This window comes from Mchenga conophoros, linkage group LG7 (assembly GCF_057382185.1).
Source record: "Mchenga conophoros isolate Kocher_MC1m ecotype Shallow Benthic linkage group LG7, M_conophoros_male_GT1.1, whole genome shotgun sequence".
Taxonomy (NCBI): Eukaryota; Metazoa; Chordata; class Actinopteri; order Cichliformes; family Cichlidae; genus Mchenga; species Mchenga conophoros.
In genome coordinates this window covers 38,514,874-38,535,994 of record NC_140532.1, presented here as the reverse complement: position 1 = coordinate 38,535,994, position 21,121 = coordinate 38,514,874, and the positions used below count along the sequence as shown (strand labels likewise).

General features: G+C 39.4%; 2 protein-coding genes across 2 annotated transcripts; both read right to left on the bottom strand.

Annotated features, from left to right (window-relative positions):
- Positions 1-3,070: 3,070 nt before the first annotated feature.
- On the bottom strand, positions 3,071-4,506 carry LOC146570617 (uncharacterized). Its single transcript, XM_085281205.1, has 6 exons — positions 4,464-4,506; positions 4,316-4,366; positions 4,183-4,227; positions 4,034-4,098; positions 3,849-3,957; positions 3,071-3,729 (listed from the first exon to the last, which is right to left on the bottom strand). The coding sequence occupies exons 2-6, from the start codon at positions 4,322-4,324 to the stop codon at positions 3,472-3,474; spliced, it is 486 nt and encodes a 161-aa protein (XP_085137331.1). The 5' UTR covers positions 4,325-4,366; positions 4,464-4,506; the 3' UTR covers positions 3,071-3,471.
- Positions 4,507-6,409: 1,903 nt separating this feature from the next.
- Positions 6,410-8,867, bottom strand: LOC146570616 (uncharacterized). Its single transcript, XM_085279476.1, is given in 9 exon segments — positions 6,410-6,472; positions 6,475-6,510; positions 6,619-6,702; positions 6,785-6,832; positions 6,910-7,029; positions 7,123-7,319; positions 7,505-7,582; positions 7,682-7,733; positions 8,343-8,867. Coding segments are annotated over 9 exon segments (1,203 nt in total).
- Between the last annotated feature and the right edge of the window lie 12,254 nt (positions 8,868-21,121).

Genomic DNA, 21,121 nt, shown 5'->3' with positions numbered 1-21,121 from the left:
TCAGCGAGAGCTCTCTGTTCAGGGCAAAGTTTTGGACCACCATGAGAGCATGATGAAACACATTATGACGGAACAAACGGCGATGCGACAGGTGCTTGCAAACATTCAAGGTATGTTACTCACTGCTCCTGGCACCTCAGCTAAGAATCCACAACCCACTCCGTCAGTAAGTGTGGCTGCAGCTTGCCCACTACCTCCTTCACCTCCACCACCTCCACCTAGGCGAGAACATACATTACCGGTTCCGGAGATGTTTGATGGAGATATAACAAAGAGTCGAGGCTTTCTGATGCAGTGTTCATTAATTTTCAGACAACAGACACAGGCTTACGGCTCAGATTGCGCGAAGATAACGCTTATGGTGGAATTAATGACTGGCCGAGTGCTGCAATGGGCACAAGCCGTTTTAAATGTTCAACCGAATATCTCCTACCAAGATTTTCTGACCAAGTTCCGATGTGTTTGATAAAGGAACAGATGCAGATGGCGCAGCTAATGGCGCAGCTAATCGTTTGTTTACCCTGAAGCAGGGATGTAAGAGTGTCGCGGATTTCTTCATTGACTTTTGGATCCTGGCTGAGGAGACGGGCTGGGTAGAAAACGCACTCCGGGGAGCCTTCCTGAACTGCCTAAACGAAGAAATCAAGCGTAAGTTAGCTACAAAAGAGCTACCTAAGTCTCTTAGCGCTTTAATTAATATGTGCATTCAACTAGATAATCATATGAAAGAGTTTGGGAGACAGGCAGGAGAAGGACGACGACCGGCAGGTGGTGCCAATATGCCTACCAGATTGCTTCCTTCTCAATGGAGAGAGGAAGAAGAAGACCCAGCGGAGGATGAGGAACAGCCGATGCAGCTGGGCCGGGCTCGGTTCGGTGCTTCCCATCGGAGGAGAAGACAGAGTGCTTCGTGTGTGGAAGAAGGGGACACTGGGCCGATAGCAAAGCGAGTAAAAGAATCCGCCCGCCAGTAGCTGTGGGAATACTGGCGGGTACTACAGCTAACTCTGTTCCCCATCTCAGTTGTCCGGCCAAGCTGATTTTTCATTCCCTAACTCACCCGTGTAGCGCGCTAATTGACTCTGGAGCTGAGCAGAGTTTGTTGGATGAATCGCTAGCTCATAAATTAGCCAAGAGCACCTGGCTGCAGCCACTGTGGAGCTCCACACTAACCGGATACACGTGACCTCCACACTAACCGGAAACACGTGACCTCCACAGTAACCGGAAACACGTAACTTCAGTTAAATCGAAAACTAAATTGTTTTTTTGTTACTATTGATGCTGCTGAGAAATAAAAATGGTTTTAAGTGGGGGTTTTTAACACTCTGGGTTTGTTCAAAAAAATTCACCATCCCCTAAATTGTTCGTGGCCAAAAGTGTACAGTGGTCCCTCGCGGCGCGGCGCACCTTCCGCGACACTTGCTGTTTCGCTGATTTTTTTTTTTTTTTTACAGTACATTGTGTTGTGCGTTCTGATTGCTGTAGACCATTGTCAATCAATCTAGTCCAGTGTCTCCTGTACAGGAGTGGTCCCTAATAGGCCCACGGACCGGTACCGGTCCGTGAGTCCTTTGGTACCGTTCCGCGACAGTTGATCCTCCGGTGTGAAATGTATGGTTGTAGTTGTGTGTCTTATTTTGAAAGAACTATTTACGCGTTACCATAGCGACCAGAGAGCATTAAGAAGCAGAGAGGAGGATGTCACTGTCATTGTTGTTGGCGCACAGCTCAAGTCACGTTTATTATTATATTTACAAAATACCACAGTTTCTTTTTTTTATTCTTTTGTTGTATTTATCCGCGACACCTTAAAGGTCATTCCCTGAAAATATTGTCTGACATTAAAGTGGTCTGTGGTGCAAAAAAGGTTGGGGACTCCTGCTGTACAGTACAGAATGCGTTTAGCTTGTCGAATTTACATAAATCTTCAATCGCTAGCAGTGTAATTCTGAAGTGCTGTACTGTATGTTTGTAAGCTTTCTCCCAAACAAACACAACAATGCCGACGAAACGTTTTGCACCCTCAAATGCACCTTTTGGTTTCATTCCATAATACTGGACTTACGTTTTCTACGAAGGTTTGAACTCGAGTGTTTAAACAAAAGAGAAAAGTGTGAAAATGTTCATGCCTGTCTGAGAAAAGTGTATAAAGCATGTAGTGAGGGGTTTTACAGTCTTAGCATCTATAATAATTGTAAAAAAAATTAAGTTGGCTACTTCATGGATTTCACCTACCGCGGGTTATTTTTAGAACGTAACACCAGCGATAAACGAGCGACTGCTGTATTATTAATAGTAGTGGGACATCTAATTGATTAACATCAACATTGATTATTATGCACTATTATTTTTGTTCAAGGAGAGCAAAAAATATAAAACTCTCTCTCAGCTTGTTTGTTGCCAAAAATGGCCACTTTTTGTGTATGTTCACAAAATGCTATAAAATGTATATTTCTTAGAATCAGAATCAGAATGATTTCTGATTCTGATTCTAATGTTTTCATGAAACTTCCTTTTTTTTCCCCATCTGAGCATCGGGGAAAAGGGTGTCTTGCAATTGTTGAGGTCACTAGTGTGCCTCATTTCTTCCAGGATCACTCTCTTTATATGTTTTAGTGGACTCCTAGTACTGCGAAGTGGTTTCATGGTACAAAGCGATTGTATTTCAAGATCTGGGAGACTGTAGAAATGAGCAGTGATGCCCTTCCTACCATCTTTCCAGAAAAATAAGTGATCTGGAAGCTGTTAGGCTTACTTACAGCAGCAGCACTAAACTCCAGGACACATTTACTAACGGTGTTTGTTGCTGTATGTGCTGCAGCTTTGAATTTTTTAATAATATATATTTTGTTAATATTTTGGCTATGATGTCTTGTTATGAAATGTACAAGAGTAAAAGTGTTTTTAGCATGTGCTTCAAAGCTAAGTTTGACTGGGAAACTCAAAGCTCAATAGTCTGTATCAACAGAAATTCACTGCAGCCTATGTAATATTTCATGCATCATAATTTATTCTACTCTATCTTGCAAATACATATTTGTGTGGCAATGTCATGCACAACACACACAACTATTAGATCCTTAAGATCAAACCCGTGTCATTCTTTTGGTCCACTGCAGTGCAGTAGTCAAAAAAAAGAATAAGTGAAGTGTCCACAAATGGCCAGGATAGAGCCCAGAGTGTTAATGTTTAAAATGTATAAAAATATTATTGATTACAATTCTTTACTGTTAATATCAACAATAAGCTTTTTATTTTGAAATTACAAGTTAAAAAAAAATGCTGTTACATTTACATTTAATGCTGTTACACTGTAATCCTTTATTATAAGTATGGACATAGAATCAAGTGAACAACATTTTGAAATAAGTTTAATTGGAATTTTGTACTATGCAAAAAACAAAACAAAAAACAACAACAACAACATATTAAACAAACAAACAAACAGCCAGTGCCTTCATTTGTCCATTACATGTCAAACATAGCACTGACCCTTAGTCCCTGCTCATCAGCACATGCTTTCAAAAAGAGCTCCATGTCCTCTGCAAACTGAAAAACAAAGAGGAACAAGTCCCTTGCTCCAGTGTCTTCTTCCTCTGACATGTCTCTTAAGACCCTCTGCTGGTCCCCTTGATTTAAGGACAGATATTTTGGCATTGTTACGTGTGCCTTATTTTGGACAACCCACTGCACAGCAGGACGCAGATCTTCAACAACTGCTGGCTCCTGTGTCAGGCAAATGGGGATAAAAACATAGTTATTTCTCTGTTGCAGAACAGTTTTTTAACAGTTATTCAAATGTCACTAAACATGTAATTACACTACTGTTTAAAGTGAATACTGACCTGACTGACTTCCTGGAACTTGCGCTTTTTCAGTCTGAAAATGGGCACGTGTTGTCCTTCAAGCACAGCTTTGGCTTCCTCTCTCCAGTGTGCAAATAGCTTGCCAGAGCTTAACAGAAAATGTTGATATTGTTAAGGTGTGTAAACTTTGACACAACATAGAACAGAAGTCAAAATATAAATACCTCCTGAGATCAAAGTTCTCCATCAACAGCAAGCACCACCATTTACGCAAGTAGGGCATGTCTGACTGTAAAATATTAATATGAAACATATTTAACAACTTTCAAAAGATTCAAGACTCCATTGCTGTGAAAGTAAATAGAATACTTACTATAGTATAGTCAAATGAAGCATCCAGTGCCACGTACAGAGCAGACTATTTGGAAGAAAAAATAAAAATGTCATTTTTTTAGAAGCTTAAATTAGCTTCTGTATGAATCTCAAGAAGAGAAGAGAAAAATTACCATCAGCATGAAGATCCCACAGTCAACTCCATAGTCTTGGCTTGGAAAACCCTGTATTACATTGAAAATAAAGGCTCGTTAATAAAATCCCTTAAAAGAAGACTAGTGTAATTCATATTATTCACCATACACTTAAACTAGCACATACCTTCAAGTCAAAGCTCTTTTTTTCTGACCACTGCCCGGGAATGATCTTCACTGCAAGATTCCTTTTTTTTTTAAAGACAGTTACATTCACAAGTTAACAGATGTCATCATGATGGGTGTGAAATGTTTATTGCTAATAGCACCAACTGTAACTACAGGCCTTAGGAACACGACCTCAACAAAACAGCATAACAAAATGAAAAAGTACAGTCACATGCTCACAGTTGGTCAAAATAAAGCATTTACAGCTTTAAGTTAAGGTTGGCATATTTTATAAACTAATTTTTATGATCATAATGTGAAGATGAGCCTATCCCAGCTGTCATAGGGCGACAGACTGGACAGGTCGCCAGTCTGTCGCAGGGCCAACACACCGGGACAGATAACCATTCACACTCACATTCATTCACACAGTTACACCTAGTAGGAATTTGGATTATCCAATTAACCTATCCCCACAAGCTGCATGTCTTTGGACGGTGGGAGGAAGCCGGAGTACCCAGAGGGAACCCACGCAAACACGGGGAGAACATGCAAACTCCACACAGAAACTTGCTGATATAGTTTATAGAAAAACCATGTGAGTGTACTGTATGTGTGAACACTCAAGATCAGCAGAACATGATCTGGGATGCACTTAACCTGGAACACTGAACAGGTTCCTGAAAACTCCGGAACAAACCAAAAATGCTTATAAAAATGTGACCTCAAAAGTGAAACATATTGTTGGCCACCAAATCCTGCCTTGGTGTATAATGGGTCAAGAAAGAGGATTTCTCTTTTAGGTGGCTTCAGTACCTAAAAGACAGTTAGCCATGACTTCAAACCTGCAAACAATGTCATTGCAAGCGATCACCAGAGATGGGCAGTAACGCGTTACTTGTAACGCGTTACTGTAATCTGATTACTTTTTTCAAGTAACGAGTAAAGTAAGGGATTACTATTGCAAAATCGGTAATTAGATTACCGTTACTTTCCCGTAGGAACGCTGCGTTACTGCGTTACTAAAACCGTGATTTTTTTGCGAGAATGTCTCATGACAGTGACGTAAGCAAGTGCGACGTTGGTGACAGCAGCTGTGTGCAGATCAACAATGGATAATATATCGAGTGCGGGAGAGAGTATGAGCGTGCAGCGTTTAAAGTGTGGAAGTACTGACCTTACTTTGAGTTTGATTCCATAAAAAGTGACAAAAACATTAGCGTCCATCGTGCGTGGGAAGAAAACTTCTTTTTACAGCGAAAAAAACCCCTAAACTTCCAAGCAAGCACCGAGTACCTACGACGTGATGGGAAACTCACAGTGACACTCGCGCGGATTCTTCAACTGACCGCAGCACACCTGCACCAGGGTAACCCTCCGCCTACCCTGCTCCTGCTTTACAGGTGAAAATAGAGCAAAAGGACCGCTGAGTCTTTGACTTTATTTATTTTCTGCTGTGTTTTACTTGCATCTGTTTGAAAGAGTGAGTGAAAACACAAAAAATATTTTATTTTATGTGCTGGAATGTGTAGAAAATAGGTTTAAATGTTAAACTAATTTATTCAAGTCAGAGAATGTTGCATATAATTAAATGTTTTGCTTGATGCATAAAGTTAAAAGATTAAAACTGATAAAACAAGTTTTAAAAAGAGACTTTTCCATTTGATTACATTTTGTATGATGGATTATGTAGAAAAAGTAGAATTGGGCTGAAAGATCTATCACTTTATCACCTCTTCAGGTTGTAAATCGTGTTTTTAAAAAGTAACTAAGTAACTAAGTAATTAATTACTTTTGAAAATAAGTAATCAGTAAAGTAACGGGATTACTTTTTGGGGGGAGTAATCAGTAATTAGTTACTGATTACTTTTTTCAAGTAACTTGACCAACACTGGCGATCACAATCAAAGACTTTTGAAACTGCGTCATAAAAGCTTGAATACATCTCAGACACATAGCAAAATTCTAATAGTTTGTATGTGTCAAAAAACAAGACTTACACACAACTGGAAATGACTAGGTGTCCAGAGAGGGAGAACTATGATGTGCATCCTCTGAGCATCAGTCTGAAACAGAATTGTATTTTTAAGTATCCTGTATATGAACTCTCACCAAAGTTATAAAAAAAATCATTTTGATTACTTGCTTGTTTCTTTAAAGGACGGTACACTTACAGGAAAGGACTGCAATGGATCACAGCCATAGGGTGCAAGCCAAGTCCGGGTGACATACAGATTTTCTATGTAAATGCTTATCCCCTAGAATGTAAAAGAAAAAAAAATTTAAAACAACAACTCTTTAAATTAAAGCTTGACAATCATCATATACAACATACAGTACCTTTGACTGAACAATTTTGGTGATAAGCTCAAAACAGCCATTTCCAATCTAAAACAGAAAAAATCATGAAAAAAAATGAATGTACACTTTATTATTTCATATTCATAGGAGAAAAAAATACTTACAGTCAATTCCATTTGTTTGTTTAAACCCAGTGTCCAAAAATCTGCCCGTGTGAGGCATCCAGAAGACGTTTCAACAATCAGCTCATCTTTGGGTCTGCTGATGTCCAGAACATAGTTGAGCTAAAAAAAACAGATGGTGTCATAGACTGTGGATGACAAAATCAGATAAGCACTAAAAGTTGCACTTTGCGACATCTGAAAACTTTAACATACAAGCTGTTGTTGGCCAGGGTGCGGTACAAAACACCATGATGAACGGCTGGCCAAAATGTTCTCAGGCTTTGTCAGAGCTTCGCACGGTGGTCCACACAGGTCAGGAAAAGTTGCATCTGTTGACCTTCTATTGGCTTTCTTGTTGTCAACTCTTTCCTGAGGTTCTATAGGGATTTTAACAGGTTTCAGACAAAACACTACATAGAATGCATATTAAATGCATACAAATGCAAGAAAAATAAGCACTATTTATAGAAGGAAATTCATTTGAAACAGCATGTAACAAATTCGTTTATGAGCCATCAACTACAACAAGATAATGAATGCAAGATTATTATTTCACCTATATATGACAATCACTATTCAAATTAAGAAATTTTACCAGTGTCACCAGACATTGAAGGTGCTGGGTTCAACACCGTTTCTGTGATTTCTCTGGGTTTATTGCACACCTGTGGGGCTAGGTACACAAAGAAAAGAATATACACACACAGATAGGAACAAATCTAACATGTAAACAATGGTAGCGTTCTGGTCATGAGACAATGCATGTACTTACCTACAACAGCTTGACCCAGTGCCGACAATGAGATATTGATCTGTGTGTTTCTCTGCCATGGAGCACGATGAAAAAACATTAAAATAAGAAGGAATGTTGTTGTAACGCAAAAAAAGTGGCAACATGATCATTGTAAGAAAACTAGACGATTCCTAGAATTATGAAATCACTAACGGCAAATTTATTTAAGAAAGACTCTGTCCCAACCTTTGCGATCAACTTGCAAGACTTCCACGGTATCCATGTGTGTTTACGGCTACTGTGGAGGTCACGTGTTTCCGGTTACTGTGGAGGTCACGTGTTTCCGGTTACTGTGGAGGTCACGTGTTTCCGGTTAGTGTGGAGGTCACGTGTATCCGGTTACTGTGGAGCTCCACAGTGGCTGCAGCCAGACCCTTCTCAAATTAGCCGTACCCGTTGTTCCTCTCCCCGAACCTCTCCAGGTTTCGGCTCTTGACGGCAGCCCACTGATTACGGTGACTCACTGCACTCGAACCATCACACTCACCCTCTCTGGCAATCACTCGGAGCAGCTCAGTTTATTTCTTTTTAAATCTCCTGATGCTCCCCTTGTGTTGGGCTATCCCTGGCTGCCACAACGTAATCCGCAGATCGACTGGGCCAAGGGCCGTATTTCAGGGTGGAGCAGTCAGTGTCACACTTTGTGCTTACGCTCCGCTACTCTGGGTGCGACGGTCTCAGGCCTGTTGCACCTCCTCATTTGTCTGGTGTTCCGCCTGAGTATCATGACCTGGCCCAGGTTTTTAGCAAAGACAAAGCCTCCTCGCTTCCGACCCATCGCCCGTATGACTGTGGCTTTGATTTGATTCCCGGCGCTCCCTTGCCCACCAGTCGGCTTTATAACATCTCCAAGCCCGAGCGGGAGTCGATGGAACATTAATGACTCCTTGCCAGCCAGCATCATTCGACCCTCCACTTCACCTTTGGGCGCGGGTTTTTCTTTGTGGCAAAGAAAGACAAGACGCTCCAGCCGTTTATTGATTTCCGGGGTTTGAATAAAATCACGATTAAGAACAAATACCCCTTGCCCTTGCTGGCGTCCACCTTTGAGCTCCTCCAGGGCGCCACAATTTTTTCCAAATTGGACCTCGGCAATGCTTACCACCTGGTGCGAATTCGTGAAGGGGATGTATGGAAGACAGCGTTCAATACTGACCTTGGGCATTTCGAATAACTGGTGATGCCTTTTGGGCTCACCAATGCCCCTGCTGTTTTCCAGGCTATGATTAATGATGTGCTGGGTGATCTCATTAACCACTGTGTCTTTGTCTACCTAGACGACGTCCTTGTGTTTTCCCGGAGCCCGGCGGAATATGTGGAGCATGTGAGGCTCGTACTGCAGCGCCTATTGGAGAATCGCCTGTTTGTGAAGGCTGAAAAATGTGAGTTCCATGTTCCGACTGTGTCTTTCCTGGGCTTTATATTGCAACACGGGCGGCTGCGTCCACTCTATAACAACCGTGACACCAACATTGTTTTGGCAACACACTATTACACACCTATTCAATATTGATTTTAGTGACCTCCGGTTGACGTGACCGCCGGTTTTTCAAGGGTGCAAAGCTGAGTCTCCAATTCAGTGATCTGGCCTCCAGAGCCGCAAATAGGCTACATTTACTACAAGTATCATTACTGCTAAAGGAGGCTGAGAGGTAACTAAACATCTGTGTCATGGTCCTGGGTCGTGCGACCCAGTGCTTTGTGTTTAGTCTATTTTGACGTTATTGTTTGTTTAGGTTCATTAAGTTATTCCAGCTCATTTGTAATTATATCACCCTTGTATTAAGCCTCCCTTGCCCTTCATGTGTTTATGTCTGTGTGTCTTGTGTTGTCAAGTTCATGCTGTCGCTTCCCCTGTACTCCGTCTCCCTGGTTCGTGCGTCTACCTGTCATGAGTCATGTCTGCATGGTTATGTTTAGTTCATGTCATGTCTAATCTCCATGTTTCCTGTTTTACTTTGAAAGTCTGTATTCAATGTCAGTGTATTTAGTTTCACCTCTCCTGTCCTGTCGTTAGGTTCATGTGTGTCAGCTGTGCTCCCATGTGTGGCCACTTCCCCTGATCATCCCTCATGTGTATTTAGTCTCTGTGTTTCATGTAGTCTGTGTCGCGTCGTCTGTGTTCTCACCTCCATGTTTTCACGGTCAGTCTTTTCAGTGATCATCTTAGTCTCTGAGTTTTCTTAGTTTGTCACAGTATTAGTTTTCCCAGTTTAGCTATAGTCTAGTCACGCTATCCCTACTTTGTTTGTACACCTTGTCTCCAGCCATAATAAAGGCTCGCTTTCTGTTAAGTTCACTGCCGTCTACTCACTTGTGTACGCACCTGGATCCATTACACACACCACCGCACGGCCTGTCTCTGCAGACCGTGACAATCTGACACAAAGAGAAAAAATGTGCAGCAGGGACAGATAAAGAGGTCATGCTGCTAGCGAGTCGGCTAGCTAATATAAGCTAGCGAAACCAGTGAGTGAGTACTGAGACTATAAATTAGCGAGTGAATACACAGAGATTGTGCTTCGGATGAAGCATGTGAAGATTACCCCCAGTGAAATTACAAGTTATCTAAAAGTTTTTAATTAAATTCCTATGCAGATAAGCTACACAAAAACACTGTGTTGTAACAGGGACAGGAAGTGATACTCTACCACAGAGAGAATGAACACCAAGTGACAGCGCTGATGATTTTGTGCAGAGGATCCATGCATCCTCTAATCTAATTAGTGTGCTTAACAACTCCACTTCTACTTTTCACAGTTTTTTTCTTCGCACTGAGTTCATCTTGTACACTATCTGTCCATTGGAAAGCACTGCATCTTGATACAAGTGTGCCTTACAACAAAAGAAAGTGTAAACATAGGAGGGCTTCTCTAGTAGCACTGCTAAGAAATTTCCTAATATATCTGCCCCCATGCACTACACATTTTCACATTTTGTTGTGCATGGGTAATCATTTCCTCTTGTTATCTGTGTGGAGGGCACATTATTTGGTCTACTCTCAGTCAACCTTATGTGACTACAAATTTATCAGTTTGCAAAGTCTTGATGAAAAAAACAAATCTTTAAACTTAACTTCCCTCTTGTTGTCTCACCTTCACCCACTCCTTTGCACTCTACATCCCTCTTGTATCTCAGCTCCCCCTTCTTTCCATCTGTTTCCATTTCCTCTATCTTTTGTCCTTCTGTGTGATCTGTTGCTCCTCGGGGTGACGTTTTGGGGCAGATTGATGGTGTTCAAGCCTGACTCTGGTCAGTGAGGTCTTGCTTCATCACACATATTTTCTAATTTCTCTCTCTCTTTCTCTCTCCTTACTATAATTCCCACTCTGAACCTATTTTATCAATTTTCCTCCACCCCCTTCCCTTAGCCCACAGCCCTGCAATCCAGCAGCTTGTCCTACCTTCTCTCTTCTCTATGTGGGGACCATCTCTTTTTCTTTTTGTCCCTACATTCTTTCTGCTCCTTCCATCTTTCCGGGCACTCCCCCACACCCTTCATCTGCCCTGACAGATTAATAGTTTTCCTGTCCTACAGAAAAACCTACAAAGACTTGTCTCTCCCTTGACAACACTAAACTATGACTCTTTCACTTCTTTCTTAGTCTTCTTTTTCCTCTCCCCCTCACACCCAGTGACCTGTGCTTCCTCTGGGCACACTATACTAGACATTAATAATCCTTACTACCATTTTGTTCTGTTAAGATGCTTACTGGCCCTACTTTCTACTTTTCTTTACTTTTTTATTTCCAATAAACACTTTTTAAGTGAAGGTATGTAAAATTATCCAAGTAAGGTAAAATGACTATGTGATTTGATAGAACAGTAGTCTATGCACTGTCTTTTTTTTTTTTTAATTTTTCCTATAGTAACAGTTTTACTTCCACAGATTGCTTTTCTGAGATACTGACTTTCTTCACAGATAAGTACATTTGAGAGTGTCAGTATCTTTCAGTATATACTGGTGGTTTTGGTTTTTCAAAATAATTGTTGCAAAATAATTCACAAATGATTTTGTGCAATTGTAAAATGAGTTAGACATATCTTTGGAACTTCATTTGCTTCAGTAATGTCATGTTAAAGTAGAAACAAACCATTATTTCTTTAAGATTTTAACCTTGATTTATGCCCCTTTTCGCATTTCATAGGTATAACTAAACATAGAAAGGAGAATAACAGCAAATCAATACAAACATGTTCTTAGTACAAGTTTCATTCCATGATGAAACTTTTCTGTCCTGGTTTAAGTGACCACAATGCCCCCAGCCACACCGGATCACTGAATGACTTGACCAGTATGAAATTCTGCTAATATTAAGCTACATTTTCCATTAAAATAGTTTAAAAAAAAACATATAAAAAGCTAAATTCTCGACACCTGAGATAATACATAAAAGCCTACAGCATGACTAGCTTTTGCAAGATGATGATTTCACAGCCAGCATATTTTACATTAGGTTTCTGTGTAAAATTAAATAACTGCTACAATGCCTCTTATGAGCTGTGAATCATTTAACTGACATAAAACTTCCATAGTACACTGACAATCATGCAAATCTTTGAGTACATCAAAAAAAAAAAGTTTTACTGATTTTTTCCACATAGGGCTTTTTTAACAGCTCCCGAGTCTCCTAGAAAAACATACAAACTTGGCCACATTGCGCTGGAATGACTAGGGGTTGTAAAAGAAGGAGAACATCGGTTTTACATCTCAATCATGTCTGATTTATGATGGCTTCTCTCTGCAAGGGATTCTGCACCTGTGGGTAATATCCTTTAAGTGTGTCTGTCTGTGTCTGAGTGTGTGTATGTGAACACATATGAAGCCGTGTGATAACTAGTCACAGTAGGGAAAGAGTATGTGTAAAAGGAGACTAAAACAAGACTTTCCTATGTACACAGATGTGCAAAGATGCACATTTACATGCACATTTGAAGAAAAAAAAACAGTCACTGAGCAAGCAACCACAAGACATTTCCTGCCTATGAATCAGGCTGATGATGGAAAGTGTAGCTTTTCGATTGCTGAACAAGTGGCCCAGATGATGCACTTTGATTGTGCAGCATTCACTCACTGCACAGTCAATCTCAAAGCAGCGGGAAAGAAGAAATCAGCTCTCTTTTTTGAAAATAGCAATGGATCCTGACGGCCTGGAGGGTCCTTAGAGTAGAAGGACATGAATAGATCGGACAAAGAATCGATGAATAGATAGAGAATATGGAGACAAATTTAACAGATTCAAGGTTTGGGGAATGAAAAAAGGGATGAGCAAACATGCAAATGTGGGCTTACATGACTGAGAAGAATTGGTAGGAAAAAAAGTCCTAGTGATTAAAAAAAAAGATGTAATGGCTGATAAGTCTGTTGATTGATGGATGAGTGAATGGGTGTAGTGAATGTTGGGGTTTAGGGAAGGATGAATGGAGAGAGGGATGGTAGGAGACAAATAATAATGATAAAGGCAGACTGACAGTTAAATGAATTGCTCTATTTTTCTCTGGCTGTGGACAGTAAAAGCCAAATGTTTTTTAATAATAATTTGAAAGTAGAAGCATACCAAGGGAATGTTCTTTTGCTGGATGGTCTTATTGTTAGCTCTGGCCCCAGATGAGCTTCTCATAAAATGGTGGGGACAAATAAGAAGGAAAATAAATTTTTACATCCTGCAAAAATGGTAATTTTTGCCTTGCAGTCTTTTACACATGATCCATTCCAACAGAAGAAGCATGTTTGCTGACCTGGAACTCATTATGTTATATGTTATGTATTATATGGTACTGGTGAATCACAGATGTTCATCACTTTGGCTCATGTCAAGATTAGTTAAGTTACTATGCTGTCGTTGTAACCTAAACCAGAAATTGTGAGTATAATGATGAATAAACAGTTAAACAACTGTTTTTCCTTTTTACAACAGTCCATCAATAAGCAGGAACTGAGGAAACCTGTTGTTCAACCTTTGGGAGAGGAATGTTGTCCCATTTTGGCCTGATGTAGGATTCTAGCTGCTCCACAGTCCTGACTCTTCTTCATTGTGTTTTTCATTTGACAATGTACTAAATGCTTTTAATTATTGAAAAGTATGGACAAAAGGCAGGCCAATTCACTGTTAGGGTGCCTGGGTCGTCGACCCAGTGTTTTGTGTTTTTGGTTCTTTGATTTTGTTTATTTCATTATATTCTAGCTTTGCCTTATGGGTTATAGGTTTATTCTTAGTTTAGGTTTTTGGTGTGGGTTTGGTAGAGTTTTAGTGTTGTGGTTTTCTGTCTGTGATCCATAGTTGCTGTCTCCCCTGTCTCCTGTATCCCCATTCAAGTCTATGTCTCTGTGTTATGTTTCCTGTTTTACTTTGGAAGTCCGTGTCTCATGTTAATGTGTCTGGTTTTGCTTCCTTTGTCTCGTTAGGCCTGAGTTGCCCCAGCTGTGTTTCCCTCCTGTTACTCATTCCCTGATGCTCCCTCTGTGTATTTAAGCCCTGTGTTTCTCTGTGTCTGTGTTGCGATCTACCCTCATCTTGCTGTGTGGTCTGTCTGTCTGTCTGTCTGTCTGTCTGTCTGTCTGTCTGTCTGTTTATTTTGGATTCGCACTTTTGTAACTTGTTTGAGTTCAGCATTAAAGCTGTATTTAAGTTCACCTTTTGTCTCAGAGTGTCTGCACTTTGGGTCCTTCATACCACCACTCCTGCCTGCACACAGCCTGCACATGACATTCAGCACATTGAGTCTTCAACTGATAGGGATGTGCGGATCGATATTGAAATATCAATTCTTCCGATACCAGTAATTTATGTTCTAGAATCGACTCTCATATTAAAATATCGATATTTTAGTACTTTGGGGTAAATTTGTAGTTTTTCATTAACAGGAACACAGTGGAAAGAAACTACATCATTCGGATTGTCTAAATTGGAAGGAACTACTTCCTCTTACGCCTTTCATAGTCATATGCGAAACACGGCTGTATAAATGTGTCGCAGCCCCTGGCGTGCGCACTCACAACAATGGCTGAGCGTAAACGTAGTAATGTGTGGACGTATTTTACCTTCACAAACAGCCAAGACATGGTTTGTGATACATGTGGCAAGACAGTGTTGTGGCAACACCACTAGCCTCGTCAAACACCTCAGAGTAAATCATATCACAGAATATGACGAGCTTATGTTGAGGCGAACTGAAGAGGAGGAGAGGGACAGGTGCTGCTAGGGCGAGACAGACGTTTGTCAGAGTCCTTTAGTGCTGCAGGCAGCAACATGCTCAAATAACGCACAACTTCAGGTTTTTTATTTCTATATGATAATTCTGCATCGTTAAGCAGTAAGAACAAGTAGTCTGATGTCCTGTAATCATTATGAAGCTATATTATTATTACAATTACATAATGCAATTATATATTGTATTATGAAATACAATGAAACATAAATTTTTTGTACAGAGTATCGGATCAGTATCGTTGATACCACCCTGAATTTTACTTGGTATCAGATCAGAAAGCAAATCAGTGGTATTGCACATCACTATCAACTAAAGCTAATCTGTTTTAGTAGATGCAGTATGAAGTTTTAGCTTTGTTTTGCTGAAATATGCAGGAACTTCCCTGACAACCTGTTTGCCTTTCAGCATTGATTGTGCCTTTACAGATTTCTAGTTGCCTCCAAAGGTAGTGATGCATCCTCATTTTATCAGCAGGGATGGGAAATGAAAAGAATTCAGTGATTCTGACTGCATTATCAATACAATTTATCGATTTGATTTCTTATCATTTCTCTTATCAGTTCTCATTGGCTCTGCTTTGAGAGTCACCACCATGGGTGAGCTGCATATTATAGATATTTGTGCAAATTAATTGCATGATGTGTGCACATGCTTTCTTTGTTCCATTGTGAATAAAATATGAGTTTGACATTTGCCAATCATTATATTCTGGTTGTATTTTTTTTTTTTTACGAAGCAACCAAACTATTGCGCAGTTGTTTTTTTTAAATATTTTACTTTGAATTGAATTTAAAGGATTTTTTTTTATTTAATAAACATTTACTAAACTATCATACAAATGTTGCTACTGTGACTAAATTCTATGACTGACAAACTGAAATTTGGCTGCAAGATGATGAGCTGGCAGATTAGTCGCTGTGCCACTTGATGCAAATGAGAGCACAGTTGGTTTGCTACAAATCTTTAATAAATCTCCATAGTTATCTTCTGCTTCTGACATCTCTGGCTATGTCAAAAAAAAGAATGTGAACATTTGTCTGTTTGGCAACCACAATTTTGATTTTAGACAGCCGTAGCTTTCTCACAGTATGTAATTATTCGTTGTTCAGTTAACAACAAATCATTGAGAGGAAATAGGGAGTTTCTATCAACCTAGTTTGGAGCCACTTGGCTGTATGCAGAAACTCAGCCTGTCACATTACATTATTTTCCACATGAAAGAATTTATCGCCCTCCAGAACGTAAAAATCAGATAACTTTGGTTTATATACTGAATCACAGAAACAACCTAAAACGAAGGTGATTTATTTTGTCTATAAAAATCATGAAACGTGAATGCTCTTGGTGAAACTGAAATCTGCATGTGGGCTGTGAGAGGAGAAAATGACAGAAGGTTGATGATCTGGTGCCACTTAATGGAAATGAAGACTGAACTGGTTTGTTTGTAAGAGATTGTCTACATCAGAGTGTGCCCATAACAATTCTTGCTGTCACTGTGTGCTAAACATTTGTCAGTTTGGCAGACTTTCTCTTGGGATGCCTCTTCCAACATGACATTGCTTTGGAGAATTATTTTTGACAGTTTTTTTTTTATTGTGCATCTGGGAGTTTATGAGAGATGAGATATGGCAAAAGCACTTTAGGAGAAGAGTGCAAAAGTAATTAGAGATGCCATTGGTAAAATGTAATGCCTTGATGCAAGCCCAAGTGTCTTGGGGAAATTCAGTGAATTTCCTCCAGTTTCTGCTGTTCAACAACTGAGTAAATAAGTTGACTGTTGAACATTGCATGATATATATCTTGTTTATTCATTAATTAATTTTTCTCTCGCAGCGATCAAACATGGTTATGCAACATAAATCTGACAATGAATTTTTGACAGTTTATGATGTAAAAGAACCAAAAAGCTTCACTACTGAGACTGAAAAATTGATACTAAAAATTAAAATAAAAAAACAGATGTCACACAGTTTTGTGAATAGATTGGTCACTTTATTACATTTACCTGTTCAAGTGTTCATTATCCATTGACAGCTAAACAGAGGATCAGAATGGGGAGGAAATGTGATTTAAATGACTGAATGTGGCATGGTTGGTGGTCCCAGATGGGCCTGTATTTCAGAAACTCCTCAGATTTTCCCAGACAGTCACCTCTAGTGTTTGCAGACAATGGTCCAAAAAAGAGAAAATATCCAGTGAGCAGCAGTTCTGTGGTTGAAAATGCCTTTTTGATGCTAGAGGTCAGAGGAGAATGGCCAGATTTCTTGGTTGGAAGAGAGTAACTCAACCATTCCCTGTAACCAGAAAGTTGCAAGACTGTATGCAGAAGAGCATCTATGGAAGCACAACATATTGAACCTCAAAGCATATGGGCTGCAGCAGCAGAAGAGCAAACCAACAGCAAAAGACTGGAAAAATGTTGTTTGGTTTGGTGACTTTCACTTTATGCTGTGACATGAATGATAGCTTCACAAACAAACATGATAGAAGCACTGATCCATCCTTCCGTGTATCAACGATTCAGTCTGCTGGTGGTGTAATGGTGTTGGGGCTATTTCATTGATACACTTTGTGCTACAATATCAACTGTCATTTAAATGCAGCAACCTAGAGTATTGTTGCTGACCACGTGAATCCCTTTATGACTACAGTGTTCCCATCTTCTAATGGCTGCTTTCAGCACAATTATGGTGCAAAACTGAAATTGCCTGAAAACAGTTTCAAGAAACATGACAATGAGCTTTCAGTACTCAAATGACCTCAACAGTTATCAAATCTAAATTCAAATATTTAAAGTCTAAAAACATGTGGCACACTGGACTATTACAAAATTTTAAATCTATGTCCTGCATATCTCTGTTTGATTGGATAATCTAACCTGGACAGTAATGATGTTTTATAGTACTTGCTGAACTACCTTTGGGAATTATTATGAATTGTTTTCATTTTCTTTAATCTTGTATACATTTAACAAGTATTTACTATGCAGCTAATTAAGCTCTCAGTAGTATGCGCACTGGGCTGTGGTGTGGTTGCTTGAAAAGGAAATAGTTGTTTGCAAATGGTATCTAGTGTCCCACCTGCTTACCACACAGATGGTAGGTAATGGTCACAGAAGAACTGTGTCATGAATTAAATTGTTTGTGTTACAATTTGAAAATCTGTGCATCTTGATCAACTTCACATTGCCTCGTTGCCTAATGCTGTCTTGACTGTGGTCATTCTTTTCTGTCTTGTTTATTCAAAAATGTTACAAATGAACTACAACCAATTCCAAAGTATAAATCCCAATACTATGCACACCAGTTTTCAAGCCCCCAAAATCATTTTCTCTCAGGTTATGCTATATATTAATTTTAAAATCACTTTAGATAGGCCATGGTTTTGCTCTAATATGCCTTACTTGCTTGGAGTGTATGGACTATTTCAGCCTCTCAGGTCCTCCAGCAACAGTCTGCTTATACAGACAAGTACAAAGTACAGGACAAAAGCCTTGGAAGCAGCCTTTGGCTATCATGCCACAAGAAACTGGGAGCATATGCCATATGTTAAAGAGACTTTTAGAAGCACATTTTTGTGTTATTTTATTTTGTTTTAGTTGATTTTAGCTATTTGCTATTACTATTGCTGTTGCTGTTGCCACAAGCCTGAATGTTAAGAGAGTTACACATCAGAAATATTTGGACAGAGACAACCTTTTTCCAATACCACAATGAATTTTAAATGAAACAATTCAGATGCAGTTGAAATGCAGACTTTCAACTTTCATGACAGTCTGATGTCTTAAACTCATACACTTCACCAGATGCTTTCTGTCTAAAGTTTAGTCTTCAACAAGTGAAATGCACGCTCAATTGGATTAAGATCAGGGGACTGATTTGGCCATTCAAGAATATTCCACTTCTTTGCTTTAATAAACTCCTTGATGGCTTTGAGTCGTTGTCCATTTGCATTATGAAACACCTCCCAATTAATTTGACTGCATTTAGCTGGACTTTAGCAGACATTATTTCTCTGAACTCCTCAGAATTCATTCGACTGCTTCTGTCCTGTGTCACATTATCAATAAACACTAGTGTCCCAGTGCCACTGGCAGCCATGCACGTCCAAGCCATGACACTGCTTCCACTGTGTTTGACTGATGATATGGTAAGCTTTGGATTATGAGCTATTACGTGCCTTCTCTTTTTCTTGCAACCATTCTGGTAGAGGTTGATCTTGGTTTGGTTTTTGGTTTTTTAGAAAAGTTGTATTCTTGAGAGTTATGAATGGCATACACCTTGCAGTGAACCCTCTTTATTAATTTTCATGAAGTCTTCTCTTTATGGTAGACTTGCATATCAATATGCCTACCTCCTGCAGAGTGTTGTTCACTCCTTTGGCTGTTGTGAAGGGGTTTCTCTTCACCATGGGAATGATTCTGAAATCATCCACCACTGTTGTCTTCCGTAGACTTTCAAGGTCTTTTGTGTTGCTGAGTTAAACAGTGCTTTCTTTTTTTCTCAAGATGTACCAAACTGTAGATTTTGCCACTCTTACTATTGTAGCAATTTCTTGGATTCATTTTTTCTGTGTTCACAGCTTATGGATGCTTGCTTCACCTGCATGGAGAGCTTGCTTGACAGCTTTTTGTCTGTTCACAGTAAAAGCTTCCAAATGCAATCATCTGAGGACCTATACATTGTGTCCATATACATTATACAATTATAATTGGAATATGTTTCAGTAAACAGCAGAAGAAGAAGAAGAAGAAGGAAAAAAAACAAAAAAAAAAACTTGTGTCTGTGTCTAAATATATATGGGCTTAATTGTATTTCTCCTAAGTATAAGTTTGAGGCTTTGCATTTGTCATTGAACCTATTATATTTGAAATTACATTAAGAATACTATTATTAATTTAATATTTCCAAATATAATTAAAAGCTAGGCAGATTTATGATTCACACAAAGTGCAAGAACAGACTTATGGTAGATATGCTTAAAATATAGTATTAAGTACACTGAGTTCTTGCAGTTCAGTTAATCAAGATTTCACCTGTTAATATTGACAATACATCACAAGTCAGAAGTCTTATATTTTATACTATGGTGCATGATGGTGAACTTACATGCATGTAAGTTCTATTTTTACTGACTTCTTCCCTGTGACTATACTCTTTATGCTGTTATTCAGCAATTGTGTAGCACACACTGAAGCTTAAGGAGCTTCTGCATGTGATCAATCTGCATCCAGAGAGCCCCTCAACTACCAATAAATCAAACATACCTGGACTAAATAATTAAACATTAATTCTATTGGGAAACTATGGTTTTATACTCAAACTTCTGTTATTTCTTGATTTGAAATCAAATTGCGTCCCTGAATGTAAATGCAAACTAACATTGACTGAAGGAGTCAGTGGCAAGGCTGTAACAAGACATGGGTCTGTTGAAATCCTGAGCGAAGAAGTAGACTGAAACTAAAACGTGCTTTAAAAAGGCTTCTACTATTTCTCATGCTCTGACTCCCACGCTTTTACACAAAAGCAATAATTCAGTGGTCCAGAAAATATATTAAGAACCAAAATAAAATAAACTCTTATAAATTCCTTAAGCCTTTTTTGGTACCCAGAGAGGATGTGGGAGGCCACATGAGAGGAGTAAAGAGAGACAGGAGGAAGCAGAAAGAGTAAGGGAGTGACAGAGGTAGTGTGAATGAGAGTGTGTTTGTGTGTGTGAGAGTGTGTGAAGGTGAGAGGAGGAGGAAAAACATTTCCTGTTCTTTACTGTCCAATGACGGGAGGTAATAAACACACTTACAGGCTCAGTCTGTAGACTGTGCATGTGTGCGGGAAGTTGGCATCTGGCATCCAGCACAGGACATAAAAAATCCAAAAAAGGGAGGCATAGTCTCTCTTTTGAGAACATGCACACAAACAGTCATGAGCATGTGCACTCACCCACACAGTGCTTGAGATCAGATTTGGGACATAGAGAACAAGTGTTTTGGTACAGTATTGCTTTCTGAACTTTTGCACCAGACTCCAAAAGGAAATTACTATGTTTTGCATGTTTTATCCCATTTACTATACTTTATATATAACTGCATATGATTTATCAAAGTGTCTTGTACTTTTAGGGCTTGATAAAAGGGGTTAGCTCCTCATAATGTCTTTGTCAGAAATTGGTTGTATAATGTCTGTAACACTCTCCAAATGCTGTTCTTTA